Source organism: Gambusia affinis, linkage group LG11 (assembly GCF_019740435.1).
Source record: "Gambusia affinis linkage group LG11, SWU_Gaff_1.0, whole genome shotgun sequence".
In the NCBI taxonomy this organism is placed as follows: Eukaryota; Metazoa; Chordata; class Actinopteri; order Cyprinodontiformes; family Poeciliidae; genus Gambusia; species Gambusia affinis.
In genome coordinates, this window is record NC_057878.1 from 10,877,021 (window position 1) to 10,902,344 (window position 25,324).

A 25,324-nucleotide genomic window follows, 5' to 3' on the forward strand; every position below is an offset into this window, starting at 1 on the left:
ACTCAGGTCCCATAGTAGTTCATAAAAATAAACAGATAAGTGCAAATCCAAGTTAATTAGATTCTTAACAAGAGGTTTACCAACAAGATGAATAAAATGTGTTTTATAACAGCATGTAGGAAAAATAAGAAGTCTACACCTGAACAGTGGATACTTTTCGTCTTGCAACAAATGATTGTCTCCGTCTTAGGAAAGATGATAAAGTAAATTCCAGTTTAGGTGGATCCAAGGAGAGATGAGTCACAGTGACATCTTTCTGGGGCATGGTGCCCTGAAAACCGCTCCGTCAGGCTGATCTCAGGCATGGGAGTGTTGAGATGCTGCAGGCCTCCTGGCAACCAGCTGCCACTGAAAAAACCCTCAGCATAACTTCTCTCTTTCTTATTAGTGCAAATATTCAGCTCAGCACAAAGTAGAAATTCACTTTGTTTTTTCTTTTGACTTCAGTATTTCATTAAATTCAATTAATTAGCCAAAATATGTTTTGCTTTAAGCATGATTTACATGTTTAGCACCTTCATACCTATATCTGTTCTATTTGTTACACAACATTTGAGTTTATTCTATTTCCATTAAATAAAAACTCCTCCTAGTAAACTTCACCTAGTAAAAAGATTCTTATTGACAGCTTTTGTAAGTAATTTAATTGTTAAATCTACAATTCAAGAAGAATATTGGAGAGCATAACCTAAATTATTAAAGTTATTTGTAGTGGATGAACTGTGACATTCTTAACAAAACATGCAGGAACGCAAATGACTTTTCACTTCTTGCAGAAACCCATGTTTGTTTTCTTACTCGTGTCGCCGTCAAAATCAAAAGTGATGTTTTAAATACAGATCATAAAGAAATCCTGAGACCCGTAATACACCGAAGCATGACAACAGAAACTTATGGAAGTGGATTCAGCCTTTAGAGCTCTTACTGAAAAACGTTTTCACCCAAAAATAGCTGAAGCTGAACGAATCCAGACAGATGACTTCACTTACTCCATCTGCACAAAATCTGAAGATACTTGCTGCTTTGGTCAGTTATTGTTTGCATGGGTTTTTTTTTTTCATTTGAAAAGAAAAACTGAGCTGAGAGCCTCTTGGCCCAACATTTCCTATGTTTACAAGGTGAGAAGCATGATCAGCAAGGCAACAATCCCAATCAAATTCATATATTTTCTCTAATCAATACAATATATATCTAAAAAGGCCCATATATCTACCGGTACATGGGGCTTGAAAAACTTTCATTCCTAATTTCTTCTTCACATTTTGTCACAAACTTCAGTGTATTTTATTGTGAAACACCAACACATAGTAGTGATTTATTGTGAAGTAAGAAAAAATAAAAAGGCCCAATCCCTCTGCATGTAATCTCTTCCCCTCTTCCTGTCATCCTGGTGTTGCCAAGTTTCTTCACACACATTAATGGAGATAGAAATTTGCAGACCAGCGCTCTCTCCTTAAAGGTGCTTCTATTTACAATGACATGTCAACCCCTGACCCCGCCAGTGTTTATTCTTCAAGGATTTGCAATTGCAATGCATTTAGCCTATTGGAGGTACTAAAACACATTTAAAAAAAAAGAAAAATCATTAAAAGTTCATACTTTACTGTAAAATTCTCAAAATACTTTCAGACAACCCAGTTTCTTAAGTTTCATTAAGAAACTTGGAACTGCAATTTTATTTTAGATTTTTCTACTCCGACCCCAATCTAAACCTTTCAAGGTCATGACCAGAGCAGGCCTTTGGTGTTGATCTGAATGTGCAGGCTTGCACAAACAGAAAGAGACTTCACAACTTCAATTTACACAAGACGTATTCCAGGAGAAAACATTTGAGTTCTAGGACTGAAAAATGTCACAAAAGACATTGACAAAACCAGGAATATTTCAGAGATGAGGACTGAGAATGGGGGATTGCAAAGCGATCCTGATGCTGCTATTATGGAGAAAAACAAATAGGTGAAAGAATGCATGGGCTTGAAAGGGTGAAGCAAAGATGCGGGGAAAGGTAGGGAAGAGAAACTAAAGTTAAATGACTGAGGAAGCGCGGAGGAGAAATGAAAGAAAAAGGTATGAGGGAGATCACAATGAAAAATGAGAGAAAGAGCACAGCAAACAGCTCTCAACAGGAGATCCGAGTATAAATAGACAGCTGGGAATAAGGTGTGGCTGAGGTGTTGCCTTGCCCCCAAAACCTAAATTAACAGAATTATTAAGTTCTATTCACATCGCTCCGAAAGTGTGGTTTTTTTTTCTCGCTAAATTCAAACGTAGGTGAAAGCACTTAAACTTGAACTTGAAAATTCTCTCGTTGTCAGAGGGACAATTCCTCCTCATCATTATGCATGACCTGCTTCTCACTACGTTATTCGATTTGTAGCGAACGTAACGGCACCGACACAAAGTAGTTCAGATTCGAGCTCATACTGCAGCAACACAGCAGTGAAATTTAGAGAAAATTGCCAGATTTATTCCAGAACAATGCAGAGCAGGATGTAAAGTGCCATTAACAGTAAAAAAAAAAAAAAGAGTGAGAGGAGCAGCACGGATGTGGGACGCTGGAGTTGTGTTGTCCTTGTTGTGGATATGTTGTGGTGAACATATGCCACTGGGATGTGAGCTAATTAGCCAAGGTTGAGTGGGACCGAAGGGTCTGGGGTGGGTGGGTTGACATGTAGGAGGGCGGAAGCACGGAGAGGCTCACCAAGGTCAAATCCATGAGACTACAAGTGCTACCAAATACATACAGTGCATCACTCCCTCAACAACACCCTGAGGATTTCTCTGCATTCAGTTTGTGAGCCTCAGCTCACCAACACACTCCTTCACTCCGGTTATCTCACGGTAACGTGGCCTTTCCTCGCTGATCTATTCATCTTAAGCAGACGTGTCACTCTGTGACACAGTGCACCTGTTTTGTATGTTTGACCTGCACGGGAAACACAGCAAAGACATGTATGCATTAATGCATGCTGGGTGATGTGATGCAGGGAGCGCAGAAATATAAAGAAGTCGTGGAGCTATAATTTATGTTGCCCCAATCTCATTGTTTGTTGGTCGCTCAATAAATACAGTGTGAATATTTTTGCCTTACAGCATATCGAGGACAGGGTCATGTTTGCATAAGGAGGTAAATTATGACACCAATAACAATGTTGGCAAGCTGGGAGGAGGGGAAGGGAGGAAGAACTGGAGAGCGCAAACATGAAGGGGAAACAGATAATGAAGGGGAGGAGATGTCGGTTGCCGAGATAAACGTTTTGAGAAATTTTTACCTGCAACAACATAGTCGAATTCAGAGGGCAATGCCAGATTTTGCCCCAAAAAATCAGCAAAAAACTTTAAAACTATAATTTGCAAAAGGTTTATTATCACAATATTCCTTGCAGTAAAGTCAATATGTCCAGGCACGATACCTGTTAAATAACTATTAAGTGTATTTTTGGTAACTTAAAAGCATATTTTGAGGAAATCATTCATATGTTGTTGGTTACATTAAAAGATAATCTGTTTATAAGTGCAATACAAATATAAAAACCACATTTAACCACATTTCAATCATAAATATGGACAGACAGTCATAAAAATACAGAAACAGTGGCCCTCTTCATCTATTGGCTTGCCTAAGAATTTATCGGCTTATTTGCAGTGGCATCGTTATTATATGTATATGTATATATATTTGGTCTTTAGACCACTTTACTTTTATTTTAGAGACTCCAAAATGCTTTATCTGTTCTACCCTCTGTTGATGTTTCATACAGGAAAATCACTCCAACTAATCTGGATTTGGACAAACCAGTATCCTAATTGAGTTATGCACTGCATGTAAAATGTTACGTGCTTATCTTTTAAGTAAGCTTCACTTTATGACTCCTGCGGTATTCCTATGAGCAGCGCTGGGTTTCCCAAATTTGACCTGGCTTCACACGCCTGGAGCTCGGTGATTGAAATCTCTGCCTCGCATTTTCAAGAGCTGGTTGAATCCCCAAAGTAACTACAACTGCAACCTGCCTCACGAGGCTCCTTGTGCAGGCTTAAAAGATCCCACCGTAATTACAGCACACATCAAACCTTGAATAATTTCTTTTCATTTGTGAATAGTACGATAGCTTTGGGAAAATTTGGAGGAGTGGATCACAGTCCAGTCACACCCATACATGCTATTTGACGATTAACAGTGTGGACCAGTTCAGGCCACATTTTTGCCAATATTGTTTGACTAAATGGGAGAGTTGAGGGCTGTGTACGATAACAACAAATTGTATTTGAAAGTACGTCAGACTTCACTTTTATTAAAGGTATCCTTGACTCTTTTGTAATCAGAACTGCTTTCCAATTATGTCGTCTACTTTTTTACCGTTTCAAGTTCATGCATTCACCTTGCTTAACTAAAAGAAAAATCTTTTGCACATCATTCTGCCTCTTCTACACAATTCATTTTTACCAGTACTTTTTTTTCTCTCTCTCTTTTCAGGGTGCTTTTCCTATACATGTTTGCTGTTGCCAAGGCCAAGACCTTCATTAAAAGCCTGCAAAAGTTGTACTTCCTGTTTACTGGCAGAAATCTTTCACTCAGACACTTAAAAAAAAACATCATACTGTGCACAGATCAGCCTGGAAATTAAAACCCACAGAGAGAGTCATTTAGCTATAGAGCCAAAATAAGTCTCGCTGCATGGTTAATGTTAATACAGTTTGGCTTGTTCCACTAATGATAAAGCCGAACAATATCAGAAGTTAATTTTCACTTATTTTGTATCAAATGTAAAAAGAACCACAACATCAAAACATTCAGTTTATTTTGCTACTAGTGACTTTCCTTTAGTAATCATTTATTTTACATTATCATTTAAAATGTATGAAATAAATGAAAATAAAAGAAGAGACTCCCACACACAGATTTAGTCTTTGCAAATGTATGGGTGTGTGTTTGCGTGTGTGTGATTCTTTGGGGTTTTTTTTACATTGTTGTTTGATTTTCAATTAGAAACAAAAAGGAATGTGAGCTTTTGTAGTTTTCATTGTTCTTATAAATTTCTGCATTGCCTCTTCAATAAACTAGCCATCTCTACCAGGTCTAAAAAGACTGGACCTCATTACCCCTTCCTCTGTTTTCTTCAAGGCTAAGATGAAATGCGGCATCTGATTCCTTCTACAAGCATTTTTAAGCACTAATAGGCAAGTTAAAGAATGATCAGAAAAAATATATATATTTACCTTCAGAATTTCTCGTTTTTACCCCTCCAAGGGGGTATTTTTGTGGACCCTAGTGTCCTTTATATGAAAGTAGGCTGGCAGGAAAGGGGGGAAGACATGCGGCAAATATCGTCGGGTCTGGGAGTCGAACCCGCGACGGCCGCGTTGAGGACTCAAGGCTTCCAAACATGGGTCGCGCTATCCGCTACGCCACCACGGCACACCCGTCTTCAGAATTTCTAAAGTATGTCTTAATTTAATTGGACTGAATTGAACTGAATTGAGTTGAGTTGAGTTGAGTTGAGTTGAGTTGAGTTGAGTTGAGTTGAATTAGCAAAATATTTCTCCTTCTATATAAGGCTTGCATTTCTGAAAGTGAATAAGTTCTCTGTAAAACAAAAATAAATAAAATCAGGTAAATAAAAACTGTTTATTCGGACTGTGCACATAATACACTCAATTAGGAGACAAGGATTTTCCTCCTAATGAATCATAGCAACTATGGTGCTCTAAAAAAAGGTAAGTACCAGCAATGACAGACCTTGTGTTTCTTCATTGATTTAAACTAGATTTAATTAACCAAACAAAGGGGGGAAAAAATTACTCTGATATTTTTGAATCTCAAATCCCAGCTTCTCTTTGCTCTCTTTCTCTTTGAATAACTTTTTTTTGGTGGAGTGTCGTATTGTTAACCAGAGTACAGAACATCACACAGTGGAGAATAAGTTTTTATTCAATCAGCGTGGTTCATTGTCTGCTGCTTCCTGCGGAATTTCAAAGCAGTTGGAGAGAATGGTGGTAGAATTGGTGAGAGTGAGTAAATTGACGCGATTGAGCAACACAACAAATCTTGACACATTATTATGTGCAAAACAAACGCGAAACCTGACATTCCATTTTCTCAGAAATATATTTGCTGCTGACGTAATGATGGAAAACATGAGTATCTTGTTCTTAATTTTCAGATTTTATTTACCTGGTTATGTAGTTTGTGCTGAGGTCTTTTGCTACTGACGTCTCTACGGCTTATGAAATATTGAGCTTTTTGTGATCATCCTGAATGAAAAGAAGAACCCATAATTTCTGAAAAAATAATCAGCTATAAACTTTAGTTTCTTTCACAAATAAATACATTCAAACTGTAAAATGTAGTCATATCCTTCAACTTCAATCTAACACTAACTGAGACCTTCCCTCCTTCTCTAAATGAGTTGCACCAGACATTGTTCAAAACAACAAATTAATTTGACTGTAAATGTGTAAAGTGCACAAAATGATAGGTGGCCAAAGGTATCCCAGATGCTTTATGTTGGAAATCAAACCAAAATGTTTTAGTACCTGTGGTTGTTTGGGCTTCATTTATGTTTCTATCATCTCTTCTAACCATTCAGTTCATGATTGTAACTTTTAAAATCTTCCCACAAGTCAGTTCTTTTGTATTCTGTTCCCTCGTTTATTTTTACGTTCAGTTATTTTGCTTTTAGATTTTGTTCTATTTGATTCAGGTTTGAGCCTTTATGTGTTTATTTTTCCAGTTTCCTGCCTGTTTTTCATCTTCAGCCTGCCTGTTTCTTCAATTACTGAGATTTTCCCAATCACCTGCTTTCCTCACCGGCGTCCAATCTCGTTCATCACGTATTCCTCGGTGTATATTTAGCTCTCTGGTTTCTTTGTTGTTGTTTCTTTTTGCACTGTCTCCTTCAATGTTTTTGTTTTAATATAATTTACAGAGGGTCTCTTTTGCAGAAAATTAAATGAGATAAAATAATAAAAATCAACTCAAACTTTGCAGTGAAGACTGTATGCTTCTTTTATTAAAATATGTAATTTTTTACATTTGTCCTGCAGGGTTATTTTTCAGTAAGATCCATGTGATTAAAATTTATATTTTTTTACCCATTCTGCCGCCATCCACATTCATATGGCTGCAGTGTGCTGTGATATATAGTCAAACACGAACACATTATGTTTCCCAGCTCCTTGAGAGCACAGATCCTGCCGCTCCGCTGTCCCTCAAGGTCTCTCTCCGTCTGCTCCAGCTGCACCAAGGTCAGCCGCTCCGCTGCAGGCTCCCTGCAACCTTGAGAGGCTAACTGACCGGGAAATGTGCGTTCTCCTGTTCCACCACCTATGTGTCTTAGTGTCAATCAGTAAGACTCAGAACGGGGCTGTCGTTAAATGTTCCGGCGCGCTGCCACTGGGACATTAGGTCACTCTAGTAGATTTAATCTGAAAACAAAGGACGTTCACTCAAGGCCAGGCATGGAAAGCAGGAGAAAAGTGACAGCTTCTGAGCAAATGTAAATCCCATCAAGTGCGAAATGTGGCCTAGAGGGAAGTGTTTTTTGAATGAGTGAGGCTTTGCACATTTCCATCTTTTCTAAAAACATTAAACATTGCTACACACGTTTGTGTGTATTAATGCCTAATAATGTAAGAAGTGTAAAAGATCAGCTTTGAAATCTGTCAGGGTTTTTCTGTTTTCACAGTCAGAATGCATGACCAACGTAATCTGCAAGCCTACAGAGTAAGAGCTTTTCTAATTTAAATCAAATCACAGAGTTGTACCTGAATTAAAGTCACAATAGTGAGAGTGTATCCAGGCCTTGGTTTTGATGTAAAATCTTGCAGCCTTGCCTTCGCTGCCCTCTGTGTTAAAAAGTCTTTGTGACAAGGAAATTGCTTTATGAACCGATGAAAGACACTCCAGTGTTTTGGCCTCCCTTCCAGTTTCACTGCTAAGATTATTAGAGAGATTTTTTTTTGTCTATGGATCATTCCACCTTGCCTTTTATATTATCAGTGTCTGTCCCTGCTCTTCTGTCCCAGCCTCTCCTTTGCCACTTGGCGAAGGGTTTTTGTTATTTGAAAGAACAGCTACTAAAATGCTAATCATTTTCAGACCTTTGCCCTTGACCTTTGTTTAGTTTACATAAACAACTTGTTGACAATGAAACTCCTTTGAATATAATTTGCTTCATTTGCCAACACTGAGTGAAGTTGGGGTTTCGTGAATAAATGCAGGGAGAAACTCTGATGCGTGCAGCGTTACCTTCAGCCCTTTTAAACAATTCTGGTAAACAGCCTGCGCTGGAACAACAGGCCTGCTTTTCATTTGCCCAAGGCCTGCGGATATCAGTTTATTTGAATATGCTCGGTTTGGCATTGGGTGAATCATATTTGTATCTGAACATTTGTGTTTAGATCTGTAAGGATTCGGCTCTTTTTAACATTTACCTGGAATGCTCAATCCGGATGGAAGCAGAAATACCAAACATGTGTCTTTGCAGCCTTGAGACTTCACACGGCTCAGGCTGTGCAGCGCTCCGCTCGGTAAACAGAGTTTCCTCCTGCGGGCTTTTTGTTTGGACAGGAAACAAGGAAGCTGATCAAACACCGACTCCAGAAGGCCACGGCCAAACCGAGCTGGAATAGGGTTGCATGTCCCTCAAAAGCACTTTAAACAGAGTTGAGAGGAGTAAATGTCACTTTTAATGCGCAGATGCGCTGGCTTGCGGCCCTGCTGAGAGTCTCATTTGTGCAATTTGTGCAACGTTTTCCCCAGATATGTTCCCACGCCTTAGATATTGCCAATCTCAAATGTATGCCAGTATCACTAACACTGTAAAACTCTGGCAGATCCTGACTGCTTGCCTGCTCCAGATTTACTGCCCGGCCCGGATGACATCATAGTCTCTGAGTAGACACCGACAGAAGATAAGGAGCATTAACCGGATGAATGGATGGCGGCTGATAGAGGAGGAGGAATAAAAGACGAGAAGCAGAGGGTGTTTGTCATAGTCATGAGGCTTAATAAGTAAGGTGATAATGCTCCCCCCTAGTGACTGTTTATAAAACTGCAGAGTTTACTGGGAAGTCATGAGCGATTCAAAGTTTATGGAAAATGAGAAAGCGCTGAAAAAATGTTTGGTAAACTTTCTTAATCTAAGTAGACAGAAATATAGACACAAATGGATACAGATGGGTAAAGTGATACATTTTAACAATATTTTTTAAACTTATCATTACTTTTATTTAGGCAATTTCCAAATGAACAAGCCAGAAGTCAAGCAAAGATAAATTTAAAAGATACGCAAAATATTTAAAATAAAATATCCCCCGTTTGGATTTCATTGTTTCTTTAATCAGCAGTTCAGATCAGTGCTCTTGGTTTGGAAACCTAACCTTGACCCAAACTTTCTGCTTGTCGTTGTGGTTAATCTTTGTCTCATCTGACCATAAAAATGTTTTCTGGGGGTCATTTGGCTTTTAAATATGGAAAGTAGCACATTTAGTCAACTTTGAAGGTATTTATAAATAAACAGGTTATTTTTTTTCTTTTTGTCTTAACTTTTAGTTTTTATTTATATCTCTTTCTTGTGCCAGAAAACCAAAATATTTAAATGTGTTTTACTGTCTCTGATAAGAGGAGTAGAATATCTATTAAAACAAAAAATAAACAGTACCAGGACCTTGTTGATTACAGAAAATGTGTTGTTCCCAAGAAACTTGCCATTGCACATTTATCTCAATATTTGTGGGGCAGTAAGTTTATTATTAGCCTGTATGCATATATTTGTATCTGTGTGAATTTGGAAAATCTACAATAAATGCAAACTTGAGCAGCCAATTCTTGGTTGTTGTTTTTTTTTTAAATCAACTTACTTGCTGTACCCCAGTCACAGTTTAATGCTTTTCTGGACGCCTCCATGGTGTTCCTGGCACATCCCACCAATACAAGACCCAGAGGCTGAAACAGAGCAGGATTATGTTTCCCACCTGGCCAGGGAACACTTTGGGGTTCCCCCAGAGGAACGGCCCCAACAGAGAGAGAGGGAGGGGAGTCTGGGCCTCTCTGCTTAATCTGCCTCTGCAACCTGAGTCTTTATTGAGCAAAAGATAATGGATGCAATCAAGCTCATAAAAACAAATCAATAGGCAAAAAAAAAAAAAAAAGAATATCCAGTGAACCACCAGTGTTAGGGACCACAACCGCCACTGAATAAATCACTGAATGCTTGAGACCCCTGATCTAAAAGCCCTTATAACTTCCTATTTTGGAAGTTCAAACACCAAACATACCTTCACCTACATTAATGTGCACAGTGGAAACCATCTTGGCACCACACTCAGAGGTCCATCCAATCAGCCTCCCCTCCGGCCCGCCAAGGAAAATATTGGTGCTACTGGATTGGCAACTTTGCAAACTCCAGGTGAAAGCGTGTCAAGTAGCTTTGGACCCAGGCATTTCTGCTTAATAATTTGCATTTCCTTTTGAATATTTTCAATATGCTCTGGAAAAATCCTTGAATCCTTGATGGATTTTCAAAATTCTGATTATCATATCACTGAAAAATACTCAAATAGGCACATAATCCACAAATACTAAATCACAACTAGTCAGGGGCTTAACTGCACATGCTTCTGAAAACATTTATTTTATCATGACTACCTTTTCAACACTTTTGTTGTGATATTAAAATAATGTTATTATGTTTGATGCATGGCAATTCATGCTGACGCATATGCGCATGATGCCTTGGAGGCCCGGTAACTTGTTTCTTTCATTTTTCTGTTAAAGTTTTATGCCTCACTGCAAGGTTTTTACAAAATGTAAATAATGCACAGTTTTTTTCAATACTGCTCATTGTTTCAAAGAGTGAAGGCCAGTTGAAGCGAGGCTGTGCAACACTTGCTATTTAGTGATCATAAAACTGAATACATGGCTTTAAATAATTAGTTGGACATTAGGGTGGAGGCTATGTTTAGCTTTACTTCGCCTCACATTGCATCGTTTTGCAGTTCGATTATATTAAACGGTTGCAGCTTTAATTGAAGGTGGGGTGTTGTACGCTGTGTTGATCAGTTTGATTGTTTTCTAAAGGAAAAAAGGGGAAACTCCAGTTTTAGTTTTCATTTTCTATTTATTGAAAGTTAGAAAGACAAACTCAAGACATGGAAAGCTGCTTATCTACGTCTATTCTAGGTTTTCACTCTCCAGAACAGCAATAACCAAACTTAGGTGTAAAGGAGAACAGAAAGTGAGCTTTTAAGCTTTGTGGTTAGTCTCGTGTACTCTCTGTGAGCTGCTCCCCGGAGGCCTCGGTTGAAATCTGCAGGCAAGGCGTGCTGATCTCACCCGACTGCAGGTCGCTGGCCACCCTCAGCAAGCAGCTCAGAACCATGTCCTTGGCCAGGCCGGCCTCCAGGTTGCCCTCCCGGCTGAGCTGCTGGGTGATCTGGTCAATGCTGGACAGAACAAGTTCTGAACCCAGCAGTGGGCAAATGGCACCGTCATCTGTACCGGGAACTCCCTGCCTCGCCATGTTCTCCATCATGTACTGCTGGTACAGATCCAAGAGCTTCTCCTCCAGGTAATGATTCAGAAGGGAATTGGAGAAGGGACCCTCGTGACCCTGGAACAAAAAGCTGCGATCGCGGCCGCTCGCCTGTCTCCAGTGGTTGGATCCCCTCCTGAGCAGGTTGGGCAGACCTTGCTGTCCTGGAGGAGAGTCCTCCACCGCCAGTGGGACATCGCAGGACTGTAGGAACGGCCTCACAGCCTTCACTTCAGCACATACCCTCAAATCGGCGTCATTGGCTGACAGAGGCAGCACCTGCTCCCCTCCGATATGGAGGTCGCTGTAGTTTTCATAGATGGTCTGGCAGAAGGAGGGAACCAAGAGGGCGGTGTCACCCCCATCACGGTGAGGTTGTGCAGGAATTTCCATGTCTGAAGATATTTGCCTCCCCAGATAGACTCCCTGGAGATGGGATGAGGTCGAAAGGGGAGAGATGTACAGGTCGACTGAAGCCCTCAGGCTCGTTGTGTCTCCCGTTTCCTTCAGGGAGCTGTAGGAAACGAGCGGAGCGGGGTCAGAGGTGCTGGGTGTTAGGGAGGTTCTAGGTCGCCCACCAGCACAATAGAAAGTCTGAGGAGGATGCAGCGAGTCCATCTCCTCCATCTCACCATAGGTCATGCTCAGCAGTCTCCCTTCACACAGCATCACTGGAAAAAAATTATAAAAACTCTGAGATGGAAGCAAACAACCTCAACCTTTTATCAGCAGTTTGTTTTAAATACAGTCTGAAATATAGCACAAACTAAAGGACTAAACGGAAAACGTTCAGCATCTGCTGTGTCTTCAAAATACTCTGTGAATCTTTTTACATTATATCACGCTTTAACCACAAACTTTTCTGAAATGGCCTGAATAGAGGGTTACAGTGACCACCACATAGGTCAGGGACAAAGCCGTAGAGGAGATTAAGAGAGACGAAAGTAGTTTTGAGAAACTTCAGACAGGTCTTGATATAAAGACCTCTGCAGGCCGACGATGAGAAAATGAAAGACGTGAGAAACCCAGAGGAAAAACACTTTCCAATGTGAATAAATAGATGTTTTTCTATCTATACAACAATCAGAAGGAAAGAACGCTAAGTGAGTTATTTGCTCCACTTCGCCTCCTCTCACGCTGTCTGCAGCAGATGCTGCGTGAGAAACATTTAACACAGTGTTGTCTGGTTTGTCTGTTCAGTTTTTTGTTCACCTCAGTGTTGAGGATGTAGAAGAAACTGAAATATAAGTAAGCTAGTGCAACCAGTGACAGAGGAGCCCTGTTATAGGGTTAGGTTGCTAAGTGTGCCATGGTTAGTTTTTTTATTTTATTTTAATCATTAGCAGCAGAAAATGTTTCATTGGTTTGGTCTCGGTCTCTGTCCCGACTCAATAAAACAGAAAAACGTTGATTTGTACCATGATAAAATTTGATAAGTTCAGCGGGTTTGAGTGCTTTTGTGATGGGATACATTTCTGATTTAAATATATCAAATATATTTTGTGAAAAGCCCATTCACAGAAATATAAATAAATCATCATTGCTCCAGCAGAGACAATCTTTAACCTTTAAAATGTTAAAGTTAAAATGAGTAAAATGTCAACAATAGCAACAAAAATTATCAGAATCAAACATCTTCCTACCTTGAACCAGTATCAAACTCCCAATATGGAAATCTGCTTTAGATTTTTAATCCTAGATGATGATGTACTTTTTTTCTCTTGAATCATGCAGCAGGTTTTTAAAATTTCAGATGTCTACAAAATAAGTATTGGACATTTCTACAAACTTAATGTTCTTCCCAGTCAGTGTAATTAAGTATGCACGTATGTGAATGTTGTTTTATACAATCTGTTAGAGGAAGTGGGACTGCTAGCGTCTGTCTCTCACATCTCACTTCTGGAAATCTGGCTTCAGCGTAACTCTCAACTCAATATCTCTCTAAATTATGCAGGCTTACCGTTGATGTTAACCCACGATGCTCTTTAATAGCTTATTGCTGTGTTCCTATCTATGCATTTGGTTTTGCATCATCAAAAGTTAAAGCTTCTGTCAAAGAAATCAACAATCATATGAGCTGCAAAAAGAAACCACAGATGTTCTGTTCCTATGCAAAGGAAACAGGTGTTTAAAAGCAGAAGAAAGTCTTATTCAACACAGATATTATCACGAAGTGAGAGTTGGTGGACACTAATTCCTCTTTTCGTTTTTTCTAAAAAGGCGGCTAACGGTTCCAAGGTAAATCTGGGTGGTTGGTTTTTACAGCTTGTCGCATCATCTTAAAATTCTTTAAAAATCAGAGGTTTAAAGTTTCCGTCTCCATTAACGGTGTTATGTAACGTGTTTATGTCATCATGACATCCAGCAACATGATCAAATATTGAATGGTTTTCCAATATTCTGGCAGTGATGCTGATGTTCCAGCATATTTGAGTTTTAAGGGTTCCTGGTTTTTGTTCTGAACAGTTCGTTTCATCCAGTGGAGAAAGTTTGTGTCAGATGGTTTAAGTTTGGATATAACTGGATGACTGGATGAGAGTATTGATCACAAACACACTTCACAGCTGGTTTCAATGGACAAATCAAGTGTCCAAAAATAAATAAATTTAAAAAAAAACAGAAACCTTATTGACATATCAAGCCAAACAATTAAAATCCATCTTACCAAAGCAAAGAACAGGTATAAAGCATAAACCTACTGCTAGCTACTAGTGAGTGATTGTAGTTCAAGTTGCTAAGATGAACATTTCTCTATTTGAACAGATGACCCTAACTTTGAACAAATTCAACCTTGTGCCTCAAATTCTCTGTTTAAAATATCTCAAGTTCTTTGTGGCATGATCATCTCGTCCTTGGGGGAAAAAAGGATTCAACTGAAGCCTCCAAACCCCAAAATCCAAATATTGAGTGTCTCACCAGAACCACATCATTAGGTAGATATTAGTTACCCAGTGAAAGTGACTGATCCTGTCAGCCTGTGGGGTTTTTCCTAACATAAAAGCCCCCTCTTTACACGTGTATCAGTATCAGCTAAGCGTCTTGCATACTTCCTCTGCTGGGGACGGAGGAGCCCAGCAACAGCAGCCAATCAAATCAAGAGGAAAATGCTTTATTGTTAACAGTTTACACTATACATAAATAGCATCACCTAAATTTTAAAGTTTGTGGAAACAATTAGGACAAGCTGCATAGATAAACCTTATACATATTGATCTCGAAATAAAAATAAAAAATTGATCAAAACTTCCAAGGAGTTTATTCTATATTGACTGAAGTTCTAATTATCCTCTGATCTATAATGCATGTTTATAAACCGATGGATTCATGTAATCCAAGTCAAGATCTGAAGTCTTGCCTAGTTTATGTCTGAATCTGCTGCCGGTAATGATACCTGCCAGGCGTGCAGCAGCTCAGTGTAATGATAACACCAAGGGTAGAGTTACCAACCCGACTCCGCAGCAGTGTTGCTGAGCAACATCCGATGACACTAAAGACACACCGAGATCAAGTTAGACACCTGTTTTCAGATCTGCTTTTCGTTTGGCTGCTTCAGCACCCCGGTCAGAGACTGGCCCCCAGGAAACAGATCAGTCAGAGTTAGCGAGAAGCTTTATTGGCTTGTTTTCTTGGAGGATTCACAATGTCTTGAAACAAGGACAGAAGACGCAGACAAATTGAGGTACATAAGAGCAGCTCTGTAAGCATGTAAGAGTCCTTTTAGAGGGATGTTCAAAAAGCTCAATAATGTGTTCCGACCCAACCATCATGGAAACAGAGGCCGAGGTGATGGTGGGCTTCACGGCGACTACCACAGCGCCTGCACGGTCCGACTGGTCCGCAGCACCTCCATGCTGGTGGTGGGGGAGAGAAGTCGCTCTTCCGAGGGGTCAACCCTGACGCGGAGCAAGAGCAGCATGAGCATCGACTCGACTCTGTACTATTATCAGAGGCAAGAGGACAGGATTTGGCTGTACTCCCAGAACCAGAACTGTCTGGAGTACCTGGAGGCTCTGGTGGCTCTCAGGAGGCAGTACACTAAAAGTGTTAGCGACCTGAAGAGCAACGATGCCAAGACTGCAGCGTGTCCGAAGAGGAAACCCGCACCCCCACCTCCAAAGACGGAGGAACCGGTAAGATGCGCAGAAGTACTGGTACTCCATATTGGCCCTTATCGTCTTCTAACCACAAACTGTAACGGCTTTGATTGAGGTTTGGTGAGAAAGATCAGCACATAAACATTTGTTGTGAAATAGAAGAAAAATTAAAAAATATCAAAGAGTAAATTACACACACGTGGACTCTATTTATTAGTTAGAGGCTTTTGAAAGCAAGTAGTTTCACTAGATTTTATTTGCGTGAAGATACTTTTCTTGCTTTTTGTTGTAAACCATGAACCGTTTCCCTTATACTTCAAAAAGAATTATACATTATTTTCTTTTTGCTCTATCGCATGAAATCCCAATGAAATACATGAAAATGTGTCATTATAACATGTTAAAATTCAACTATGAGGACCTGCGTATTGAAAGAAAAAATCAGTTCTTCTTCTTCTGTCAAACACAGATATTAAGACCCAAACCATCCACGCCTCCGGTCCCCACAGAGGAAGACACGCTGCACTTCTTTGATGAGGTTATCGCCAGCTGTGACAGCGAACCTCTGCGTAAACCCTACAAGGACGATGGCCACGCAGACGTAGACTTCATAGGTGAGCAAGAGAGAGGCCGATCCTCTGAATTAGTGAGATCATTCTGTAAATTCTGAATGTGAGCGGTGACAAAGAAACAAGTTTTAGAAATAAAATCAAATTTGTACGTGCTTGATGTTTCTGATTTTACAGCTACAATTTTGGGTTTTTTTTTTTTTTTTTTTAGGTTGACCCAGTGTATTTCTAATAATGAGACACGACCTGATAGCATCATTGGGGCCTGCCCATAGCAATGCATAAGGAGAGCAGCAAGGCAGTTCATTAGCATTAGCATTTTATCTTAAATAAGCTATTAGCTATTTTTCTGACTTATTAGCCATGTTTAGTATACTGAATGCTGTAAGTCAAGTATAGACAACATGCTAGTGATGCACCACATGCTACTGACAGCATTCACGCTAACATTAGCATTTTGGCTAATTTTAGATAATACACTTACTTTATCATAGTGAATGGTGCACGTCCAGCTTACTTAATATTCTTGTGATTCTCCATGCTATTGTAATCAATAGCATGTGGAGCATTGCAGCTTTCCTTAGCATTTATGCTAATTTTTAGCATCAGAATGCTGGGTCCACACCAACGGGCACACTTTGGCAGGCCCCAGTTAAATTTCTTCAGGAATTTTCTAGTATTTTACTGGAATCACATTGAAAAGGGTCGTAGCGACAAACAATGCAAAAAAAAGTTCAAGGGTTCAAAGGGTTTAACAAGGCATTGTATTTAACAGATGAGTATATCAGAGACCACATGTGCGACAGAGTAGGTTGAGTGAATGACAGTGGAGGGAGGTTTTCAGAAATGGACTCTAAGCTCTCTGCCATATGCACAGAGGAAAACAAAATAAACTACAATTATACATTAGCAGTGAAAACGTGGAGGGAATTATTTAGGCTTACGTTAGCATTTTGGCTAATGTAAGCCAAAATGCTCATGTGCATTTTAGCTGATGTTAGCATTTAGCTAAAATGCTAAATGCAATTTAGCTAAATGTTAAAATTAGCATTTAGCTAAAATTAGCAAATGCTATACTTAGCATTAGCTAATGCTAAATTTAGCTAATCTTAGCATTAACCAAAATTAACTAAATGCTAATTTAGCTAATTAGCACTTAGCTAAAATGCTAATTAGCTCAATTAGCATTTTGACTAATATTAGCCAAAATGCAAAACGTCTTGCTAATGTTTAGCAAAATCGTTAGCATTCTGGCTAATTTTCGACGCTAACTTTCATCGTCGGAACACCGGGTCCAGACCGACGGGGATTTTGGCAGGTCCTGTTTAAATTTCTTAAGAAATTTTCTACTTTCTATTCTATTTTACCTCTTTTAAAAAGAACTTGTGTTTAACTTCCTCCAGTTTCTTCTGTGGCAGTTTCTTCTCATTCTGGAGGAATTTGGCTCTCTTACCGGGACGTATCTCAACTTTTGCATGACAATATCGCTCATGGAAGTCAAGAAAGAGAATAAAATTATTTCCTGATATTAAATCTGAGTAGTAAGACAAGTGTTATACTATCAATTATATGGCTTCCAACCGCAAAATCATGTTGAGTTTTTTGAAAAACACCATCAAGCACTCTGCAAAATGGAGGAAGAGGAAGTTTAGCTATGAAATTATATTCACCTCTCTTTTTGTGTTTTGGTGGTCAATTTAAAGTTAGTACAATTGCTTTATGGTCTGTTAAGGGTGTTGGCATAATGTCTGTTTGGCAATGCTCCGATTGTCCAAGACCTGCAGCCACGGATCAGATGAGACCACAAAAAGTCAGTCATCCAACTGCAGCCTGGGGTCCTGTTGTCAAGAGCACATATGACATCATGTTCAACCCTTATGATTGAACATGATGTCACGGATAATTAATGACGAGCACAGAAGTCCAGAACACCACTAGGGTTTAAATCGTCCCTTCATCCTTCCATCCCTTCATCCTTTCATCCCCTTCTAACATGACGAACAATCATGCACACACACTCACACACCGACCTAAGGAGAATTTAGAGAAACCAATTAACCTGACACTCATGTTTTTGGACTGTGGGGGGAAGCCGGAGTACCCGGAGAGAACCCACACCTGCACAGGGAGAACATGCAAACTCCATGCAGAAAAAAGGCCTGGAATTGAACCCAGAACCTTCTTTCTGCAAGGCCACAGTTCTACCAACTGCGCCACTGTGCATCATGCCTTCTTTTCTAAATCTTTAAACTTATATCTTTGTGTTGTGGTCTGTGCTGGTGAATTGAAGTCAATATGTTAACTTAAGTTCAGGAGGAGGGTCACATCCAGACCACACCTCTAATTATCTTTTCTAAATCTTTAAGCTTATATCTTTGTGTTGTGGTCTATCTTGAAATGAAGTCAATTGATTCTAACCTCGGAAGTAGGTCGCACTTGGTAATTTGTAATGAATTCCAAATCCTCATCCATCCATTATTGTAAGAAGCCTGATGGTTCTGACCTGTAACGTGAACAAGTGTTACACGTTTTCTTCAGATGCCTTCTTTCTCTTCCATTTTTCTGGTTTTCTCAAACCCAGAGCATGGCGAAACTTTTTCATTAATGACTTCTTCACTGGGAGGGGAGCCTTTGCTTCTGCAATCTCCTGGTCCTTCTGTTTTAGCTCCTCTGAGATCTGATGATTGCGTGCAAGTTGCCGTTCAATCTCAGCAGTCGATGCATCCAGTTCTTCTTTATGCTTTACCTCGTTTAAGAAGAGCTTTCGTTTCACTTCGTCTAGTTCCTTTTGCAGCAGGTTCTTCTCAGCATGGAGGAATTTTGCTCTCTTCCCGTTCCTTATCTCAACCTCCGCATGACGATATCTCTCGTCTCTATGTTCTTGCTCCATTGATTGTATTTCCTCCCTAAGGCCTAAAATATCAATTTCATATTTTTGGACCATTTCTAGAGTCACATCTTTGACTTGGTCCAGCTCTTTCTGGATGCATCTCTCTGCCTCTTTGGAAGCATCTTGCGTTGAAGCCAATTTTTGATGAAGCGTTTCATTCTCTGCCTGTAACTGTGCATAGAGCAGTTTGTTAATTTTCGCCATTTCATCATGAGCTTCTTTGTCGTCCTTCAGCTCCCGTTCCAGTGAACATACCCGTTTTTTAAGGGTTAAAACATCTGTCTCTAATTTTTTGGTCATTTCCAGGTTTTCCTCTTCCATTTGGTCTAGTTCTCTCTGGAGACATGTCTCTTTCTCTGTGGTGGCGTTTTGCAGAGATGACAATTGTCCACGAAGAGCCTCATTTTCTGATTTTAAATCTGAATAAAGCATCTGGTTCATTTTCAAAACTTCAGCATGAGCTTCTTCATTGTCTCTAAGCTTCATCTGTAATGACTCCACTTGTTTTAACAGAAGTTAAAACAGGGTTTTAACAGAAGTGTCATAGTTGGATTGTAAGTCTTGGTAAGAATCTGTCATCTTTTTCAGTTCCTCTTTCAGATGCCTCTCCTTCTCTGCAGACGTCTTCTTCAGTAGTGTCATGGCCTTCTTTATTTCTGTAGTCTGAGCTGGATTTTCACCTTTCAGGATTTTAAAAAAACTGTTGTTTATCTTTGTTTGAGCGTTAGCAGATTTTTCTATCTCCAGCTGTTCCTGTAACGCACCTCTGCTAGATTAATAATGTCGGTTTCAAGCTTGGCAAGAACTTCTTGGAGGGCTTTATTTTCCATAAGAAGTTCATTCGTTCCTTTGTTTGCCTCACTACATAAGTCAACGTCGTTTCCATTAAACTCGCATTTTTCTAGCTTCAGTTTTACTCTTTGCAGTTCCTCTTCCAAATCATTTGCTCTCTGGTGTTCCTCAATGAATTTGGCTCTTTCTGCATCCAAGAGTCTTTAGTCTGTTAACTTCCTCCTCAGAAGAATTACCAGCATCCTGATTTTGACTGTTCTTCTGTCCATCTTCCTGGCATTGAGCCTCCTCTTCGAAGAATTTCTTCATCTCAGTCTCCATTTCTCTCAAAAAACGTTTTGAAAATATGCTGCAAATGATCCAAACAGTGATATTTCTAGAAGCTGTCTCCACTTGACCTTCTGCTTTCTGACTACCAAGAGAACTAATTGACTGAACTTCAAGTGAAGTTCTGTAGTGACATCACAACATGTCTTGTGACATCATAGGATTGTCCATGGTGACCTTTGACAGTGTTCTGGAATTCTGCACCTTGTGTATTTAAAAAAGAAAAAAAAGAATGACAATGAATTAAGAGTTCCAGCCATATTTACGTTCTTGTGATTCTCCTTATGTCGTCGATCGCGCTGCAGCTTTCTATGGCGTCGACGCTAACTTTCACCGTCAGAACGCCGGGTCCAGACCGACGCATGCGCTTTGGCAGGCCCCGTTTAAATTTCTTCAGAAATTTTCTAGTTCCGTACTCTAATTCTTACAAATAACATTTTTACCATACATTTTTGAAAATGAAAGCAGTCGAGTGTGTCCAAGCAGACAAATGTTCACGTTAATGTAGAAATACGTGCATTCACATAACGGAGGTCAACTTGAGGAACGAACCGTTCACTGCATTGTGTGTCCCTGCAGTTTTACAACAGGCTTGTCCCTGTGAATTCAATGTGCAATTACATAAAGGCATTCCTGCAATGTGAGTTTAATTGAAATGTTATTTTAAGTACAGTGAGCAGTCTGGTATATGTACATGTGAAGTGCAAAACCATAGATTTTAGTAAATATTTTGACATCTAAACAATAAGGCAAAACAAGCCAATTTATTCGGGTCACAATATGGATTTCAAATGCAAATCAGGCATAGTTTTAAACCCCTTTTCTTCTGTGTGTGTGAGGATTCTTTTTACCTTCACAGTCTATGTTTCATATTTTATCCTCAGAAAACAAATTACTTTCAGTAAAATATTGCCCCCAAGGTTAACATATCTGTAATTTCTTACACTTTATCAGACACTATGGTTGCGTATCCGAGAACTGAGCAGTTTCAAATGCCTTGTGGTGGAATATTCAAACGCAATTGGTTTTGCAAGGAAACTGAAGGTATTATTCATAATCCTGATAAATAAAGAGAATACATCAAGGCCAGACATTCTTTGAGTAGTAATGAGACCTGTGTGCATAATTTGGAAGAAACAAACATGGCTCCAGGTCTGTGAGGCAGGCTTATTTTCCAGATGTGCTACCTTGCCTCACTGAAGCTTTTGTTGTTGAAAATAAATCAGAAGGAATTTATTGTGGATACCTGAAAAATCTTGTTTTGCACAGTAATAGTACGACTCAACAATTTCCTTATTTTATCGTTGCTTTTATATTATTTACATTAGTTAGGCCAAAGTCAGTGTTGCTAGCTTTTTCTATAGTTCTTTGTTTTGTCTGTGTTTTGGATTGAATCTGGAACAGGTAATGATATTTGGTTCACAGCTTTGGTAATTAATATATATATATGTGTGTGTGTGTGTGTGTGTGTGTGCGTGGGCGTGCGTGTGTGTGTGTGTGTGTGTGTGTGCTGGCAGGAACTCCACAAATTTTACACCAGCATCTGTTGGACTTACCAGGATAAAAATCCACTGAGATTAAAAACCTCCTTTTCAAGGGAGTCCTGGCCAAGAGGCAGCAATAAATACAAAGTCTGTCTCAGTTCTCAGATCTAAATCCTTTAGAAATCCTTCAGTCTGAGCTGAACCAAGAGGTCATAAAAAGCACCCTGATTATGGAAAATGTACATACATTATGCAAAAGGTATTGGTCAAATATCTCTCTCTCTTTGACCTTCATCTTGAATAAAAAAAAACATTTTAGTGAAGGATTAACCTGCTGCACCAGTTCTTCTGCTGAACATGTCTCAATAACAAACTTCTCCAAACATCATCAGGGATTTCTAAAAACCCAAACCTGCCAATGATGATCTAAAGTTTTCTCTTCTGTATAACCTTTGCCACCTTTACTGAGAGTGCCGATAAATGTGGCACCTTCAAATCTTTACATTGAATTAAAATTTAACTGTTTTAGCGGTCTGTAACTAAATTGTGTCCTATGTTTTTTAAAGCTGTAAACCGTTGCCCACTTTCAGTCTCATCTCATGCTTTCTCTCTCTGCTGTCCTGCCTCAGTGGCCTCCAGCTCAGCCGAGCACGACCTTCACTCCAACTGGGTGTTGAGGGTCCCGCGGGTCACAGACGACTCCAAACTGAGTGAAGCTCCCTATAGTGCCAAGGAAAGCGCTTCAAAGAAGGAGAAGAAGAAGAAGAAGACGCAGCAGCAGACCGGTTCCACAAGCAGCAGACTACAACTGCAGAGGAACCCGATCCACCTGCCCAAAGTGGTGGAGAGTGCATTCCAGACCCTGCGCTTTAAGCCCAAATTAAAAAAGCAGTGAGGCTAACGTGGACACGTGAAACCAGCAGCACTGCCGTGACGCTGACAGAGCTCAGACTGAATTGTTTTCGCAGGCAAAACATCTTTTTAAGACTGTTACACACTGACGCTGCAGCAATCACAGTGGCTGGCAAAAGTATTCATATCCCTTCAACCTTTTCACATTTTGTCTCATGCGGATTTTATTTTGTAGATCAACACAAAGTAGTGCATAATAATGAAGTGGAAAGAAAATCAATACATAATTTTCTGATCTTTTTACAAATAAATAATCTTTTAAAAAATGACCCTGATTCCTCCCTCTTCACTCTGATACCAATAAATAAAATCAAAAGCAACCAACTAGATTGAGAGGAAACCTGACTTAATAAAATTGGCACAGCTTTGTGTAAATAAATCTCAGTATGAATCCAGCGGTTCTGTGAAAGCATCAGATGTTTGGTAGAGAAGATTGCTGAACAAAAGAAGATCAAGAAACAGAAGCAACGGGATGTGGAACAGTTTAAAGGGGCAGTATTAAGTACAATTGACGTTTTAGACATTTACTTCACGTTCTGATGTTATTCCCTCATCAAAAACATACCAGAACTGTTGCCTTCATTTTTTCAAGCTTGTCTGAGAAATATTTTAATCTCCCATGGCAACCATTCAGCCCTAGGTCCAGCGCCTGGTCGGATATAGTGCCGCCATCGAGGCGCATCTCCTCCTCGGAGCTGCAGTTTCCAATCTTCAAAGCTTCCAACTCACAGAGCTGCCCTTCCCAGCAACTACCCCATTCAGCTCCTTCAGACTAGCCAGCATCAATTAGCAAATGACTGGTCAAACTGTGCATCTGCTCAGCTCATTATACAAGCTGCTTTTCAGAGCAATGCTGGTAAAAATGTTGCTGATAGGCTAATAGAGGAGATGTCGTGATGACTCCCTAAAGGCAGTTTCAGAAAGAGCAAAATTTTTTTATAATAACTGAAGGTAACATATACTTGATTGTGCCATGAAATGGTACAATGTGCCTGGGAAACACAGTACTGTCCCTTTAAAGCTTTGAAACATGTACTGCAAAACTGCAAACCAGCCTAGACAAGGCTGTCCACCTATAGTGCTAAGCTGGACTAAAAGAGCATTAAAGTGATTTCTCAGACTTGCAGAAAAGTTGACATGATTGGTAAATACTGTAAGTATGCGCAAAATTTTCAGACGACTGAATCAAAACATCGCAACTTCTTGGAATGACTGGTCAGTAGATAACAGAGGGAAAGAAATCAGGACTGGTCAACCAATTTGTAAAGCGACAAAATTTGGTCCAGGAATATTTTTGTGCTAAGTAATTATTTATACCAAAAGCACCACTGAATCTTTGAGTTATGAACCCTGTGGAAAACAGGAACCTGTAATTAAAGCTGCAAATTTGATTTGTTTTACAACCATTTAACCTTCTACTTACATAAACTGTGCTGTACAATAAGAAAATAACTCAGAAGGGTCTGCAATGGCCTAACATAGATTCTTTCTAAAAGTTCTCAGTTTCTTCCGTCATCTTGAGATCGATTTGACCGACTGGTCGTCGCATTTCTTTCTAAATGCCTTTTGAGCTGAATTGAGCAAGAGAAACCTTCAATAGGGTGACAAATGTCGAATTTTGGCTGATTGCAGCTTAAAGTCCAGACCCGCGAGTGTGTGCTTCAGTGAGGTATCAAAGACGATTTTTGAAAAGCAACAATGCTTCCTTTCAAGCTCAAATGTCAGAGACGGCTACATGAATTAATGTTTCGTTTAGCAGGTGGACGCGGCGAGGGCGAGGCCAAGGCCTCCCGTCTGCGTGAAAAGCTTCATACCGGCTCAAATACAGCACAATAATGGTAAATTGTGCTGTATGTACCCTATTTACCATGCTAAAGATAAACAGGGCTTGTACAAGAAGGGTGAATAAATAAAGATGGAAAGCTTAAACGCTATACAGGATTATTGATTTTTCAGATTTTTTTGGTTTTGTGTTTTTATGCCCACCAGAGATTTATTACATAATTCTAACACGGTAAATACTTAGGGCTCAATTTTCATTTTATAAACCAAATTTTTAGAGTCGTCAATTTGTTTAGGTGTACAAAGCTGTGAAAAAACTCCCCCCCCCTCTTCTGTTTTTAAATGTTTTATATGCTTCATATGAGCCTATTTGCACTTATCAGACACATTTTTTAAATGAGGATTTCTTTTATTAAAGGAGAAAAAGATGCCCAAAATCATCTGAACCTCTACAAAAAGAAAAAAAAAAGGATTTACCCATGATTGACTACATTTTTCTGGACAGCTGAGTTCACGTTCATTACCCAGGGCTGAAAAATATAGAAACCTGCAGAATCAAGAAATCAATTAAATATAACCTGACTGATGCAATGAAGTAGGATAAAAGATCTATAAAGTAATAACTCATGTCCCAAACTAAAGAAATTCAAGTACAGACAAGAAACAAACTCACAGACACCAGCCTGGAAAAGGTTACAAATGTCTCACTCGTCTCCGTCGAGGTTAAATAACAACTTCAATTGGCTAAAAACTTCATCCATGGGAAACTTTCAAGGTCAAAACCCACTCTTCACGGAAAAGAACAAAAAGGCCTGTCACGGTTTTCCCAAAACAACATCTTCCAAGAACTCTGAAATAACATTTTGTAAAGAGACAGAAAAAAGCGAAACATTTTGAAAGCTGTGCATCCTTTTCTGTTGCAAGCAGAGTAAAACAAATA

The 25,324-nt window shown here is 39.5% G+C and overlaps 2 protein-coding genes across 6 annotated transcripts; one reads left to right on the forward strand and one right to left on the reverse strand.

Moving 5' to 3' along the window:
- Positions 1-11,100: 11,100 nt before the first annotated feature.
- Positions 11,101-22,078, reverse strand: LOC122839276 (TLR adapter interacting with SLC15A4 on the lysosome). 5 transcript variants are annotated; one of them, XM_044130689.1, is made up of 3 exons: positions 17,868-18,273; positions 17,565-17,684; positions 11,101-12,205 (listed from the first exon to the last, which is right to left on the reverse strand). In XM_044130689.1, the coding sequence occupies exon 3, from the start codon at positions 12,201-12,203 to the stop codon at positions 11,259-11,261; it is 945 nt and encodes a 314-aa protein (XP_043986624.1). In that variant the 5' UTR covers positions 12,204-12,205; positions 17,565-17,684; positions 17,868-18,273; the 3' UTR covers positions 11,101-11,258. The 5 variants fall into 5 exon arrangements, with proteins under 5 accessions (XP_043986624.1, XP_043986626.1, XP_043986622.1 ...); XM_044130691.1 differs by lacking the exons at positions 17,565-17,684; positions 17,868-18,273 and adding an exon at positions 21,763-22,078; XM_044130687.1 differs by lacking the exons at positions 17,565-17,684; positions 17,868-18,273 and adding an exon at positions 14,982-15,221.
- On the forward strand, positions 15,245-22,778 carry LOC122839278 (uncharacterized protein C13orf42). Its single transcript, XM_044130692.1, has 3 exons — positions 15,245-15,664; positions 16,098-16,242; positions 22,320-22,778. Exons 1-3 carry the CDS (start codon positions 15,260-15,262, stop codon positions 22,583-22,585), a joined length of 816 nt encoding a protein of 271 aa, XP_043986627.1. The 5' UTR covers positions 15,245-15,259; the 3' UTR covers positions 22,586-22,778.
- Positions 22,779-25,324: the final 2,546 nt, after the last annotated feature.